Source organism: Hyperolius riggenbachi, chromosome 7 (genome assembly GCF_040937935.1).
Source record: "Hyperolius riggenbachi isolate aHypRig1 chromosome 7, aHypRig1.pri, whole genome shotgun sequence".
In the NCBI taxonomy this organism is placed as follows: Eukaryota; Metazoa; Chordata; class Amphibia; order Anura; family Hyperoliidae; genus Hyperolius; species Hyperolius riggenbachi.
Genome location: NC_090652.1, coordinates 276858895 through 276875075, shown reverse-complemented (window position 1 = coordinate 276875075; position 16181 = coordinate 276858895). Strand labels below are relative to the sequence as shown.

The following is a 16181-nucleotide window of genomic DNA, read 5'->3' as shown; positions in this document are numbered from 1 at the left end:
TCTGGCATGAAGTGCAGGGGGCAGAGTGAATGCTGCACCAGGTTCATATTACAGCCCTGTAAACCACTCATTAGCTCTCCCTTCACACTGAATGACCAGCGTCTTAATATGTTAATGAGCCACACTTATCTGAGTATTCCGGACATTCCTGTGAACGGAAGGAGCTGGGAAGGGGTTTTGTATCTGCTGCACAGATAATTGAGAAGGAGAGCTTCTGTCCACTGCTGGGAGAGATCGGGTGACTCACCAAAAGGAATAGCTATAGATCCGTACGTTCTATTCTATGGTCGGCTCTAGCAAAGTTCCCCAGGTCTGACTCATCTGTGCTAGGAGCTTCCCCCGCCCCTCCTCGCTGCTGATAGGAAGGAGCTGAGGAGGAGGGCGGAGATGTGTCTCTGCACTCAGCGCTGCCTGTCTGATTCAAAACTACGCAGAGGAAGGAGACTCTGCTTTTACACTCGGAGGCTAATCAAATCAGCCGGGCGGGAACATAGACCCAGGTGGGCGCTCCGCCCGGCTAATAGGCTCTGGGGAGAACACTGGTACAGTATGCTGTGCGAACTGATGACCACCTTTAAACACTGCTACTATTTAATCAATTCTCTTCTCCATTAATGTTTGTTACGCAGGTGCGACCGTAAGTAACAGGCTCAAACTCCAAAGAGTAATCAGTGCCTGTGGAGAGGATCAGCAGGGCACACCCTACCGTCACTGGACCTCCTACACACCTCCAGACTAAGGTCCAGGGGAAACGAGATTAAGTGACCACACCCCGGCAGTTGCTGCTTCAACTGTCTCCCATTGGGCTGGTGCTATAGAACCATCTCCCCCCCCCCCCCCCCTGAACTCCAGGTTCCTCCCCTGCAAAATCCCCTTGCTTTGCATTGCGGTTATGTTTGAACCCTTCCTGTATGTCTGAATGTCTAAATGCCTGTACTTAATGCCTGTTGTACTACCAGACATAAACAGTGGTGTACACTGCAGGGGCCCCAAGCTCTGCCACTGACCGGGACCCCCAAGTCCCCATGGAAAAAAAAAACCCAATAGGGGGAGTGCAGGTGAGCCCCAGTGCTGCCACCATTACCAGGGGCTTCACCCACACTGCCTCTATACAAATGCTGAATGCATTACACACAAGAAGCAAATGATCGCTCCCAGCCAGCAATCTGCCATTTTATATGGTCCACAAACAGCCTGTCAGCCAATCAAATGCAGTGGTATACACCCGTGTCTGCAGTACCAAATCTAGCAGGAATGGCATAAGTTCAGCAACATTCAGGTGAGTGTTCGGTCAGACAGCATGCTTGTACTACCAGCATGCCGTGTCTACCACAAATACTAGGTAATATCTGTCATACTTGGCAGATAATGCAGAGTCTGTTGGGGGAGGGCACAGACTGCATCAGCCTGAGAAGACTGCAGCCTACAGTAGTGATGATCTGCTGCAGGAAATGGCCAGTACCTAGACTTCCAAGCAGGTGTTTTTGTCAAGGAGCTTGTACAAAGATCCAAACAAGCTCTGCCACAGAGTTACAGGATATCATTTGTGCCTGAAGTAGGGCTTTACAGCCTACTACATATAAGTGTGACCCTTATATAAGTATCTCCCTTGCTGCCTCATCTTTAAGTATATTTGTGTATATTCCTCTAGATACTGCCCAGTTCTTCTGCAGTCAGGAGTACAACCACACTTTATCAGAAATAGAGCCCCCCCCCCCCCCCCCCCCCACACCCACTTAAGTAGGTGATGGGTAATTTTTCCACAAACTTGGGGCCTGTACACACTTCTGGCTTTTTTTTTTTTTTTTTTTTTTTTTTTTTTTTTTGTTGCTGCATGCGTTTTTTAATCACAAGGTCTTTTGAAAAATCGTGAAGACCTGTACACACTGCAGTGTTCTCCCCAGGATTTTTTTCCAGCCGGGTGGCATGAAAAAGTAGCCGGGTGGCGTGCGACGGGGAAGTGCAGGACAAGTGCAACTCTGCTTACAGCATAGGGGGAGGATGAGGAGACGAGCCGATGTACCTGCTAGGTACACACGATGCAATTTTCTGACAGATTTACTGTCGGATGGACTATTTCCAACATGTTTAATCTGATTTTCAATCGCTTTTCCGTTTACTTGGACATGTTGGAAATAGTCCATCTGACAGTAAATCTGTCAGAAAATTTTATCGTGTACCTAGCATTAGGGAGAAAGTACTTCAGATTATGGTGCTTAGGTTCCTTTAAAGCAGATCAGCACTCAGAACTTTCTCTCTTCTCTAAAAGATAAGCAACAACATAATACATTTTAATGGAAGACATTTCATTGTTACAGCTGATACAAATCCTACAATAAATCTGCAGTGTTTCTACTTCCTGCTTTCAAGGAAGCAGACATTAACCTCCTGTGCTTTCAAATTAGTTTATCTGCCATAGCAGTCAGGTGACACAGGGGAAAAAAAACTACAAATTGTGATTAGACAAGAGGGGTAATTAGACAGGCCAGACTCTATAAATACATGCAGGGTACATTTCACTGTTTTCCTTCTATGCAAGAGTTCAGGTCCACTTTGTTCCTGCAGAGTGATTGTTGAAGGGGGAGGTGGAGCATTACTGACAGGATGCAAGCTGGGGGGTAGATACAGACACAGCAGGAGAGAAGATTGCTTTTTTTTTTTTTTAAACTTTACGTTTGGGACTCGGGAGCAGAAAAGAGCTGAGTGCAGAGGAGGCTGCCTCTGAAACACGGTCACTGTACATGCCCTGTAATGCTCGATCCTCCCCTGAACTGAACATAAACAAAAGAAAAGCAAACCTCTGAGCTCTGACGTTATATCACCTCTTCTAGCTGATTAGACCAGCAGCTCCTTATCTGAACGGCATTGTTATCTGCTGTCTGCGGGGATGGTGAATGAAGGACTCTCTTCTGACTGACAGTCCCTGTTTGCAGAACGAACGCACATGGTCTCTCTCCTCTCATAACTTCTGCAGGCTGCTGAGAAAGATGTGTGGGCGTGCTTGCTTGGCTGCCTCTCTTTCCATTGGCCAGAGAGCTGCCAGCATAAAATAAAGCCTGTTTCATTGGAGGGCGGGAGGCAGAGACGGAGCAGAAGTTTCCAGCTAGATGCATGGTGCCGCCCCTTACAACCTGCCCAGCCAATCCCTGCTCCACCAGACCAGACAGCGTGAGGTGAGAGGCAGAGGAGCGCTTCTCAGCTCCTGCAGTGTACAGCGTCAGCTCTCCCTATTGTGCGAGAGCTGGACGCTAATTGCTAGCAGGCAATGAAGCGCTCCTGCCTGGGGTTTTTTTTGCAGCTGGGTGGGTGATTGACAGCTGGGGCGGGGTCTGAAACCAGCCGGGCGGCCCGCCCACTTAATTGGCCCTGGGGAGAACACTGCACTGGTGCATTTTTTTTCTATTCTCATTAAGGCTTTGCGACTTAAAAATGCAGTGCAAGCGCAGCAGCAAGTACAGGCCCTTAGACAGTGGTTACAGTTGGCAACTCTTTTGGGTGAGTATAGTATAACTCCCATTGGGAGGCTCGTCTTGGACACCACATGAGTATGTTGCATGACCTCCATACCATGAGGCCAAACAGGGTATTTTTCAGGGGATTATTGGACAATTGGAACGCTAAAATCCCCAGGATGCACATAAAAGAGCTAGAGTGAAAATAACAATTAGTAGTTTCTTTTTACATTTTTATTTTTTCTTTATACATTTAGCCAGTGTTTGCCCATTCTACATTCTAAAATGTATCACAGGTGTTGACATCTTTAGTCCTGTCAGATGCATACCTGCAGAATACTTATTTCTGAGAATTGAGGGCAGTGAAAATATCTGCTCTCCCAGAATGCTCTGGGAGAATTCTACATAGCTAAACAGCCTAGTCTTAAAGAGAACCAGAGATGAAGCACTCTCTTGTATTTTGCCTTATAAATCAGTGGGAACATGACAGTATGGCTGCTTACACACTAACGTGCCCCTGTAACGCTCCCCCAACGCCTGTAACGCTCCCCCAACGCACAGCAATGTAACACAAGTGGGCTGTTCACACAGCCCACGTTACGCTGCACGTTCTCCGGAAAGTGCAGCATGCTACGGCGTTACAGCGGCTATAGCCGCGTTAGACTGTTTACACATGCGCAGTGGGGGGCGGAGAGGAGGCGGGGAGAGCCAGCTACAGTAGCCGCGCACATGGCTACTTAATATTCACTGCACTGGCGGCCGCTGATTGGCCGGCAGGACCACGTGATGCGGAGTGTTTCGCTCCGCATCACGTGGTCCCGCTGGCCAATCGGCGCCACTCTGGGAGACATTATAGGAATCGAGCCGCCTAACGCAGCTCACTCTACCGTCCTCACTTGCAGCACCATACGTTGTGTTAGGTGCACGTTATGCGACCTTAACGTAGCACCTAACGCAACGTCTTGGTGTGCAAGTAGCCTAAACGCCTAATCTGCTCTGTTTCATTGTTCTCTGTTTAATCTGACTGTTATCACCTCTGATAAGAATCCTGGACTGAGCACTCAGTCTGGCTTTTCTGCGGAAAGATTATAGCTGAGTGTCTTCTCTGGTGTCTTTTCAAGCCCAAGCCTGCCCCCTTGTGGCTCTGCTATAATGACTCAGCTATAGTTCCCTGCAAAGCCAGACTGAATGCTCAGTCTGGGATTCTTATCACAGCTGATAACACTATTAGCAGTGAGGATGAAACCGAGCATGGTAAGTGTTTTCTCTAATGTTCTTACTGATATATATGGTAAAATACACAAGGGTGCTTTTTCTCTGGTTACCTTTAAACATCACTGGGAGGGAGGGGCTACATGCCAATATACAGCAATATGTATAGGAAATGTTTCTTATGCTGAAACCAATACATTCATCGTAATGTGGGTATCCTGACAATTTTACTGCATTCTACTGTTACGAAAGTGCAGAGATCCTCTAAGCAAACACAGCAATCTCAGAGTGTAACTATATAAGCCTGTAATTTGTAAGGCTGACAATTCTCTTGTTTTACAGGTACCCTCAATACTTTCTACATTAGAAAATGTGTTAAACAAAGACGGGCAGTCAGTCGTCATTGCATATGAAGCACTCAATGTAGTTATAAGGTAAGAAGAAAATGGTTATGAAATATGGAGATTTCAAATTGAATGGAAATCAATTTGCTCTGTGAAGCCAGTCACAGCCCTTGGTAAAAGTAGATTGGATGCTCTGGGCTTATGTACCCATTTTTGATCTAGTTTACAGTACCAGTTTTGATAACTCTACCCAATAGACTTTAAAGTGTACCTGAAACAAATATTAGGACTACAAATTTTCATGTGGTCTTGCATCTCTCCTATGGTATTATGCACTGTAAGCGCCATCCATAGCTGATCCCTTTTGCCATTATAAACGCAGGAAAGAGCCTTGTCAATGGTGATAAAGCAAGGGTAGGCAGCAGCTGCAATACGAATGCCTAGTCCACGCTTATTGTAGACAAAAATGCACCCCCTGTTTGCCTCCTGCAGTCATGCTTTCATCTGCGCCCCCCCCCCCCCCCCCCGCCCCTTCGGGGGAAAAAATGGATTGAATCAGATCCTGTTTTCACCATACTACCCTCCCTCGCTTTATTTTAACCAGTTCAGGACCATAGGCTTACACAACCCCCCCCCCCCCCTAGTGACCAGGCTATCTTTTACAATTTAGTGCTCTGCAGCTTTACCTGCTTGCTGCAGAGCCATACAACTAACCACACAAATCCCCCCCTCTTTGTGCCCACCAACAGAGATTTCTGATGGTGGGCTCTGATGCAATGTGTGGTTGTGTTTTTTTTTTTTTCTGTAATAAAACTTTTATATTTTTCTCTAACCCCCCCCCCCCCCCCCCTCCCCGACAGCCAATCACGACTATCTTCTCTCATAGGCATCAGCCTATGAGGGGGGATCGAGAGCAGAGCCTCTCCAGGGAACAGCCAAGTAGCACGACTGTCCCCAGTACAGCGCTGCCGTAGATCGTAGTGCTGTACAATGTAAATGGACGGCGAACAGTCTGCTAGTGTAGACTCAAGCGGGGTGCGTGCGATCCCCCTGTAAAACCCCACCCCAGGACTTGACGCCTTTCGGCGTTAGGCGGTCGGGAATAGGTTAAACCTAGAATCCATTTATAAATTTCACTTAATATGGCATGATGGGTCAAGGCCATCTTCCCAGAGAAGTTAAAACATTTTTATGCTGATTTTAGATGAGAAAAAAGTGGGGTACTGCAAACCTTTCCCTCACCCCCCCCCCCCCCCCCTTCCTACTTACGGAATAAGTTGAGCAAATGGTGACTTTCATTCAGGAGGGAAGACATTAGAATACCTCAAATAGGGTGACACTGATGGGTCAAATATAAGCTGAAAAATATCAAACTAAGGTGGTCGGTCAATTTTACCACTTCTGTGTAGTAGGAGGGCCAATAGATTTTGATTGTGGTAACCGTGGCAAAAATGAGGTGTGTACACACACCATACAGATGCCCACTAATGGTACAATCTGAATTGTATGATCTTACTAATCTATATAGTGTAAGGGTATGGAAAGGAAACTAGGCAGTCCCTTTATAAGTGTTAAGATTGTACATTCAAGATTGTATCATTAGTGGGAACCTTTAAAGAGACTCTAACAAAATTTTCATCCTTATTTCTTCTGTCCTATAAGTTCCTATGCCTGTTCTAATGTGGTCTGGCTTACTGCAGCCTTTCCTACTTGCACAGTGGCTGTATTATCTTTGTTATATGATCTAATCTTCTCTGTCGGGCTGAGGCTGGAATGTGTGGAATGTGCTGTGCTGCTTGTGATTGGATAGAAGCTATACACACCCTCTCCAGGCCCCCTGCACACTCTATGACTCTCACGTTCTGCTCTTCTCAGTGTATCACTTGCAATGTCTTTTGTTTGTAAACACTGGATAAAAATGGCAATTACAAGCCAGGATTGCAGCAGGGAGAGGCAGAAACAGCACAGAAGGGCCCGGAGAACATAATGAATAGAATGGTATGCTTTTTATTGTAAGAATTTTAGAGTACAGATAGTCTTTAAATATTAACCATAATGTGAGTTTGTCCGCCTTATGGTGCCCATACATGGTCCAATTTTTTTTATTTTTTTTTATTAGATAATTTTGTTTGATTACTCCGTTAGATCGAATATAAAGATTTTTCCAACATGTCTGTTTTTTTTTAATTGAAAAAATGGGATAATTGTTTTTTTTTCTTGATCGAAAAAAATATATTTTCAAACTGATTGTTTAGGTCTAACGGGAAAATCAAATTTGTACCGTGAATGGGCACCATGAGGCCTGGAACTCACTACAAAGTGCCATTGCTAATCGCAATCGCTAGCGGTTTTTTAATGCGGGTTTGTAAGTCATTTCATGAGCGTTTTCTGGCGATTTTGGTAGCGATTTTAAAATTTAAGCTTTTGCCAGCGGTTGTGAAGCGATTCTAATTGGTCCTTTCAACTAATTTTTTTTCTTTTTTACAGTGTGCAGTAATTTAAAAACGCTAGCAAAATCACACTACTCAGAGATTTGAGTGATTATGCCAGCGTTTATATACTTTGCACAAACGCTAACGCTCAAAAATGCGGCATGTCCTGCATTTGCGACTTTTGGTAATCGCTCCAGTGGAATTTGGCCCATCCATTAGCTTAGCATTTAGGGAAATCGCTAGCATTTTGATAACCTCCCTTAACGCTCAAATCACTCTAGTGGGTTCCAGCCCTTAGAGAAACTCGGCATTCTTCCATTCTACTCCCAGCAGCTGAAACTTGGTGGTGGTATAATTAAGGGGGGGGTTTCTTGAAAAGTCAAGATATTAATTTTTTTTATGTTTGAATAGTGCTGCTTGTTAAAATGGCTAATGCTGGCATCCGTGGATGAAGGGTTTGCATAGATTTCTGATTTGGGTGATACTAGAGCGGTCAGGCGTATGTGACAAGACCACTCTTGGTGGGTTTATTTATTTTTATTTCAGGCTGGTGGAACAGACACCGGCTCAGATGACTGAAGAGGCAGTCCAATGGGCCAAGGTGCTTATCCCGTTAGTTGTCCACCCAGTGGCCAGGGTTCGGTTAAGAGCCGCAACAGCATTAGAACTTGGTATACCGCTATTGCTTCAGAAGCAGCAGGAAGTGGCGGCCCTAACAGAGCAGCTTATGTCAACTGTGAGTATATTCATGTGCACATATATTGCCTTTTCTTGTGGTATCTATTGGCATGAGAAGTTTATAAAGTACATCTCTAAAGTAACTAGGACATTTTCTTTGTGGCTAGGTAAAATGCATCAGCTTGTTAAAAATGGTGTGTAAAAAATGTTGATGCATGCATTTGCTCTATAAGTGTCCCCTTTTCCAGCTTGACATCTGTTCCGCTAGCCTGGTTTTAGATTGGGTCATAAGGCATGTTTGACCAGTCTAGCCTTTTGGACGTTTTTTACCATGTCCAAAAGGCTGCTGCTGTGATGCAGCACACTCCAGTGCATGATTGCGCCTCCGCCTGTTATCCCGGAGATCAATGAATGGGAACCTGTTCCCATTCATTGATCTAAGTCCCCGGCAGAAAGACTGACGGCTTCTTTGAGAAGCAGCGTTCTTTGTGAAAAAAAGTTTCCCGTCCTCCCTATACTTGGAAGCGAGCGCATTTGCTCCCAGGACAAAAAGAAAAAAAGACACTGTCCAAATAGTAAAACTACATCTACATATATATTTTAAAAAAATAAATAAACACCCATTACATTTAAAATGAATGGTTTACCTCCCTCACCCAAAATTACCCAAATAACCTTTTAATGAAGAAAAAAATTACAGTAAGGGCCCGTTTCCACTAGAGCGAATCCGCATGAGTTATCTGCATGCGGATTCGAAAAACCAATACAATTGGATGGCCCTGTTTCCACTTGTCAGTTTTTTGCTGCGTTTTTTCTGTGCAGGATTTTTCTGCACGGTAGAGCCTGCAGAATTCGCCTGCATGTGGAATGCAAGCGAATCGCAGGCAATGTATTTAATAGGGAAAATCGCACATGCGTTTTACCGTGATTTCGCATGCGAATTCGCACTAAAACGAATGTAAATTTAACCAGGCAGTGACATGGTTAAAATCGCTGATTGCCTGCCTATGCGAAATCGTGGCAAAAAACGCACGCGGAATCTCATCCGCATGCGATTTCATCAGCGGTGGAATCCCTGCAATTCGCACCGCACTAGTGGAATCGAGCCCTAAAAAGTTACTTAAAGCGGAATATAACCCTGCATTTCAACTTTGCTCTAAAACATTATTTACAGTATATTATATGCAACCAGCATATTTTTTTTTACTAGACCGGCATTGGAAGGGTTACACAGGGCTTTAAAGTCCTTAGAGATTTCTGCAGACGCATCCGAACTTCAGTTAGATACTTTTTGTTTACAAATATGTATCTTTTAAGTGTTTATTGTGACTCATCTCTCTCACTGAGAAGGAGCTTGGAGGACAGCCAAAGAGTGTGTAACTGTTTATCAATAGATACATCTAACTAAATAGAATGTAACTATCTGAACGTCTGCACAGAACTTAAAACCTCTGTGTTTAACCCTTCCAATGCTGGTCTAATAAAAAAAATATAATATGCTGTAAATAATGTTTTAGAGCAAAGTTGAAATGCAGGGTTATATTCCGCTTTAAGGGTATGAACTTTTTTTTTATTATGCACTTGAAGAGGGTGTATTACTAATATTTTTTTATATTGGCCTGTAAATAGTGATGGTAGCAAAACTGGAAAAATGCACCTTTATTTCCAAATAAAATATTGGCGCCATACATTGTGATAAGGACATAATTTAAATGGTGTAATAACCGGGACAAATGGGCAAATTTGTTATGGTAGCATGTATTATTTTAAATCTAAAATGGCTGAAAACTGAGACATTAGTTTCCATTTTCTTAATATTCCTGTTTAAAATGCATTTAGAAAAAACTAATTCTTAGCAAAATGTACCACCAGAAGAAAGCCAAATTGGTGGTGGAAAAAACAAGATATAGATCATTTCAGTATGAGAAGTAGTGATAGTTATTGGCGAGTGAATGGGAGGTGAAAATTGCTCGGATTCATAAGGTGAAAAACGACTGAAGGCTGAAGTGGTTTAACTCAGCTCTGTATGTTTAGAGTTTAGGTCGACTTTAAATAGAAATGCTGCTGTTTGGTGAATTTTGAAGTTGCCTGTAATTACCATAAAATTTGCATCCATTTGGAATGATTTCCTTTTTTCATTGACCATTCTTGTGCAACTTCATGGGGTGGGTAGAATGAAGCATTGCAAGAAACAGGATTTGGTCAAATACTTTTAATAATCTATTTTCTTTACCTCTTTAGAAAATAATTGGTGAGCTCCATAAGCTATTTGGAAGTAAAAATGACACCTATGTATTGAAGCTGTGGCCTTTGTTTGTCAAGATACTCGGCAAGGTAATCTGTCCACATCCTTTCTGTAGGTCCTTTGTGTGAGCCCTCTGGTTTACTCCTCATAGCTAATGTGTCTGATAACTTTCCAGACTTTGCATCGCAGTGGCAACTTCATTAATTCAGTGCTACAGCTGGAAGAGCTGGGCTTCCGCAGCGCCACACCGGCAGTGAAGAAGATCGCCTTCATTGCCTGGAAGAGTCTCATTGACAACTTTGCACTAAATCCAGGTACAGCTCTTGTCAGTTGTGTAGTCTTCAGTTTGTGGATACTCAGGTTTGTTACACATAACACAATATTGATTCTGTTGCACAATGTACACGGGTGATTTACCATGAAATGTTACAAGTTCACTTCCTAGCTGATCGTTTGCATAGGAGTTGCTATTTAAAACAGGATTACAGTCAGGAAAAGTCTCCAGGGCTTTACCGTGTCCTCGCTCCCATCGCTGCTTGCAGGGACCCTCTGGAAGTTCCAGGCAGTCCCCCTATTGGTGCACAAGCGGCTCCTGCTTACAGTGCAGACATGGCCGTATTCACGTGGACAGGGACTTTCAGAGGATTGCGGTGAGCAGCTGTGGGACATGGGAAGCCTATTGAGGATCCGTATCCTAGGAAAGTGTCCACGGCTTTTATACATACTTTGTCTTTATATAATTATATGGTACTCCTATATCTGAATGGAAATGTGTACTTAACCATTGATGTTGATTCTATGCAACTTTTGTATAATCCCTTTATTTTGTCTATGCTCTTTAACCACTTTATCCACAAGTCAGTAGATATACGTCCTCTGACTTCATCTAAGCCACAAGTCAGTAGATATGTATTGTAGCAGAAGCAGTGCTGTGCAGGATTGGGCTTGCTCCTGTGCACATTTCTGGCACCAGGGGTGTTTCTAGGGTCCTTGGAGATCGGGGGCACCAGGTGGGGAGGTATATGCGGCGCGCTGCAGCAAAAAATGGGTGTGGCCATGTGGTGAGTGGGCGTGGCCATGGGTGGGGCCAACTGTACATGAACTTAGCGGTGTAAGCTACAGATAACGGGCCTGCCCATCGAAATATTGGATGGAGCCTCCTGTCCTTTATTTCGATAATTTACAATCAGTATAGGCATAGATCAAAGATGTATACGCACATACAATTTTGATTGGTCAATCACTGACCCCCAATTTTACCACCCCCGTGCAGTAAGTGGGCCAACAGACAATGAATTTTATGAACAGAGCTAAAATTGGCTAATCAAAATTGTATGTGTGTACCAGGCTTTACAGCTAATACTGTACATACTGAAAGTAGCAGGGATCAGCATACAATACAGCTGGTTTACAATCAGTAAAGGCACAGAGTAACACCTTACACTGTACACACTGGAGGTAGATCAGCACACAGTGCAGGCACTAGAGAACAGCGTATACTGTACATACTGCAGGCAGCAGAATTCAGCACACTGCAGTCTAGCGTGCCAAAAATATGAGGATCACGTTGTGCGGCGTGCTTATCGCGCCGCACCAAAAAACGGGTGGGCCATGGACCAGAATATAGGTGTGGTAACGGGTGGAGACAAATTTACATGAACCTAGCAATGGTGGGACATTAGATTAGGACAGTGGTGGCGAACCTTTTGGAGGCCGAGTGCCCAATCTGCAACCCAAAAGTCACTTATCTATCGCAAAGTGGCAACAGCAATTTAAACTAAATACTGTACAAACGTTTTAACTCATACATGAACATTATGGAAAATCCAAGTTGAAAATAAACTGTGAAGATAAACCATTTCATCCATCCTACTCCTGAAAAATGTATTCAATTTTTTAGAACCTCCCAGTTTTATTTTCTGTTTTAAAAAGCTAAAAAAGTAGGTTTAATGCTATTGTCTCATATGATAAGGATTCAGCATTTCCCATAGTCTCGCATTTAGCAATCATGTGACCCCCAACAAGACAAATTCAGCAGTCATGAGGCACATAAATAGACAGCATTTCACATAATTAGGCAGAATGCCCCTTAATATGGTAGCCCCCCAAGTTAGGTAGTGAGTGACAGGGACCCCCAGGTTAGCTAGTGAGTGACATGCGCCTCCAGTTAGGTAGTGAGTGACAGGGACCCCGATAGTGAGTGCCAGGGAGTCCCTTGAGTGAGTGCCAGGGAGTCCCTTGAGTGAGGGCCAGGGAGTCCCTTGAGTGAGGGCCAGGGAGTCCCTTGAGGGAGGGCCAGGGAGTCCCTTGAGGGAGGGCCAGGGAGTCCCTTGAGGGAGGGCCAGGGAGTCCCTTGAGGGAGGGCCAGGGAGTCCCTTGAGGGAGGGCCAGGGAGTCCCTTGAGGGAGGGCCAGGGAGTCCCTTGAGGGAGGGCCAGGGAGTCCCTTGAGGGAGGGCCAGGGAGTCCCTTGAGGGAGGGCCAGGGAGTCCCTTGAGGGAGGGCCAGGGAGTCCCTTGAGGGAGGGCCAGGGAGTCCCTTGAGGGAGGGCCAGGGAGTCCCTTGAGGGAGGGCCAGGGAGTCCCTTGAGGGAGGGCCAGGGAGTCCCTTGAGGGAGGGCGCGGGAGTCCCTTGAGGGAGGGCGCGAGTGCCAGGGAGTCCCTTGAGGGAGGGCGCGAGTGCCAGGGAGTCCCTTGAGGGAGGGCGCGAGTGCCAGGGAGGCCCTTGAGGGAGGGCGCGAGTGCCAGGGAGGCCCCCCTCCATCCGCCGCTCCCCCCCTTACCTCGCAGCAGACCTCAGGATCAGCGGCGACCCGACCAGTACCAGCGGGCGCCGAACGCACTCGCTCGATATGCGGATGTCACTTCCGCATATCAGTGCGGGCGCTGGGTCTTAGCGCCCGCACGATTGGTCGCCGGCTTGCCGCCTGATCCTGAGGTCTGAGTGACGCGGTGGCTGCGGCTGGAGGCAGCCGCTGAGATCCGTTGCACCCCAGGACAGATTGGGGGCACGTGCCACCCCAAAATAGCGCTAGCGACGCCCCTGTCTGGCACTATCTGATGCAGCACTAATTGGTGAATGGGAATATGTTTCCTGAGCTAAGATTGATTTTTACTATTAAAAATACTTTTATTTTCTCATTTCATAGTGAAAAATACTCTGTAGCATTATTTCAGAATCCAATATCTTCACCATAAATTGTGACCGAAACATAATCTAAGTTTTGTGATAAGCAGTAAGAATAGCCAAACAAAATTTGTGTTTATCTACAGTAGCACTTTTTATTTTTAAACTGGAATTGGTAAAACTTAGAATTGTATGTTCTATGTTTTTTTTTTTTTTTTTTTTTTTTTTTTTTTTTTTTTCATTAAAATTCATAGAAAACAAAAAATTGTTCGAATGAAAACACAGCATACAATCAAAGCCATTAGTTAAAGTTAAAGCCATTAGATAAAGTTATCTCTGATTAAATAAGGACATAGCTAAACTGTCAAACTGCTCTGGCCCATAAGTGGGGAAAAAAAGGTCTGGATGCGAAGTGGTTAGTGTTTACCCCCCCCCCCCCCCCCCCAAAAAAAAAAGAGTGGTAATAAGGCCACATTGATGGTAGCTTTAAGTTGACTCAAAGAACCTAGTATTTCCATAATGTATATGAAAGTTTTGCACAATTTGACTGCTTACTCTAAACTTTGCAAAGATATCATAAATCACACATAATAAAGTATGATTTTCTCCCACGCCGGATCTGCATTACGTATACGGTCTTGAATTATCCACCTGATCAGAAATAGATGAAACTGCTCAGGGGATAGCTAGATCAGTATGCTTTATTCAGTATCGAACACATGAAAAAATGTAAATAAGCCCGTCATAAAAACACATTAACATGAACTGCGGAGCGCTCCTCATGCATGCCCAACACTCAGATTCATATCACATCCACTCTGGTATCGGTACCAATGTCAACCCCTTTTTTTTTTTTTTCCCTCTCTCCTTCAGATTGTTGAGGGTGCAGTAGTATGTTAAATCGGGTTGCATGCAAAAACTGGCAGTTACTAGGCAAATATAGATGACCCTTAGATGGGTATAGTGCAGGCAGATCCCTGCTGGTATCTCACCACTTCTGCGTCCAGCCTAAGATTTTCCTTCTCCCCGAGTTGAGAAGGGCTCACTCTTTGTGCAGCTCAGTTTTAAGCACGCTGCTCTACCCAGCTAGGACTCAGCGGGGAGCAGCCATCCTGGAGGCACGGCTTTCCGGCAATGCTACAGCCAGCAGAGCGCTCAGTATGGGGCGTGACCCCGCCCATTAAATTCCTCACCCACTGTCTGAAATCGGGCCTTGGCATTTTTTTTTTTCTTTCCTAACCATGGGTGCAAATTCTGGGGGATTTATGTCATAACTCTAACTACACAGTGCATAGACTACATATATCTATTATCATTCAAGTAATGCTTGACCAGATATAGAAGTGTGTATATATAGTGACACTGCACTCCCCCACACAGTCAATGAGTCGTTTTTTTTTGTTTTTTTTTTGCCGGTTCGCAGACACCTGTCCAATCAATACAATCCTATGGCGGTGTATGCGCTTATACGGTATCCTGAGGGATTGCCAATAGTTCAAAATCAGTTGGTTCATCAACTCAGAATGATTCACACTGTGATGACAATACACCTCAGGGAAGACATGAAACACAATAGTGTTATATCTCTTAGCAATTTTGCACCTCAGCCGTCGCATGCAAATATGCTATATTGTAGCACCCAGAAATGGCTAATTCAATGCGCTCACCAGATGCTAGTGCTGTTCCATTACAGACCGCTAATGCACATAAACCATTCCAAATATGATCAATTATCAGCAGGGTCTCCGGCTATTAGTCTCCATCAGCCATCCACAGGTCCTCAAAACAAGCAGATGAGGGAAAAAACAATGGTGTAATACCTTCAGGACTGAATAACCCAACACCTCACCATGGCTTCACGCATAAAGCGCAGGCTAATGGTAGGCTAGTTTCCAGTAGCTTGTTGTCAAGGATCATACATCAGCCTCTTAAACTAGAAACTCTTCCATAGCGCAATAAAAGACTTTAATACTCATAAAAATAGTTACACTCTCATATTCCGTAGATAAAAACAGCATATCAAATCAAATTCCAGAATCCTGGATAAGCAGCCTCTGTGTGCCGTCCTGAAGATCTGCAATGCGTTTCGTCACATGGACTCATCAGCCCCAGGAGTATTAAAGTCTTCTATTGCGCTTTGGAAGCGTCTTTTTAGTTTAAGAGGCTGCTATATGGTCCTTGACAACAAGCAACTGGAAACTAGCCTACCATTAACCTGCGCTTTATGCTGTTTGTGAATGGGCAGCTATAGAATCTGGTGAGTGCAATCTGTTGTGACACGAGGGTACAGCGTTTAGTGCACTGTTGCGTTTGGCTGACACCTCTGTTGCCATGCGGGAGGAGGGGTGGAGTGACTACAAGCGTGTCCTACACAGCAGCATCCAGCGGATGGGAAGGTGCCAAGAACAGTGCAGTTGGGTGATGCTCAGGCGTCGCCAAAAGTACGACATGCCAGGTCTTCAGTGATTGTTGGGCCGCTGTATACACTCTGGACTGCTGCCTAATTCTCAGACATGGCGGTCGTTCTAGTCAGAGTTCACACCTGTGTGCCAATAAGTGTCATTCTCTGTACAATATACAGTATATTAGGTTTAATACAGGTGTTTGTATAGAATCTTTGAATTTTCTTTATGCTGTAATATGTGAAACTGCCAGTAGGTGGTGAGCATACACCATTATAACCCTTTCCAGGCC

At 44.8% G+C, this 16181-nt stretch overlaps 1 protein-coding gene across 2 annotated transcripts in view; it reads left to right on the top strand.

The window, feature by feature from the left end:
* The window catches only part of RIF1 (replication timing regulatory factor 1), a 94934-nt gene that overhangs the window by 18811 nt on the left and 59942 nt on the right, over positions 1-16181 (top strand). For both annotated transcript variants that reach the window (XM_068245812.1, XM_068245811.1), the window contains exons 6-9: positions 5007-5098; positions 7987-8176; positions 10360-10452; positions 10539-10677. In XM_068245812.1, the coding sequence (XP_068101913.1) occupies positions 5007-5098; positions 7987-8176; positions 10360-10452; positions 10539-10677 (514 nt within the window). The remainder of the gene's footprint in view (positions 1-5006; positions 5099-7986; positions 8177-10359; positions 10453-10538; positions 10678-16181) is intronic.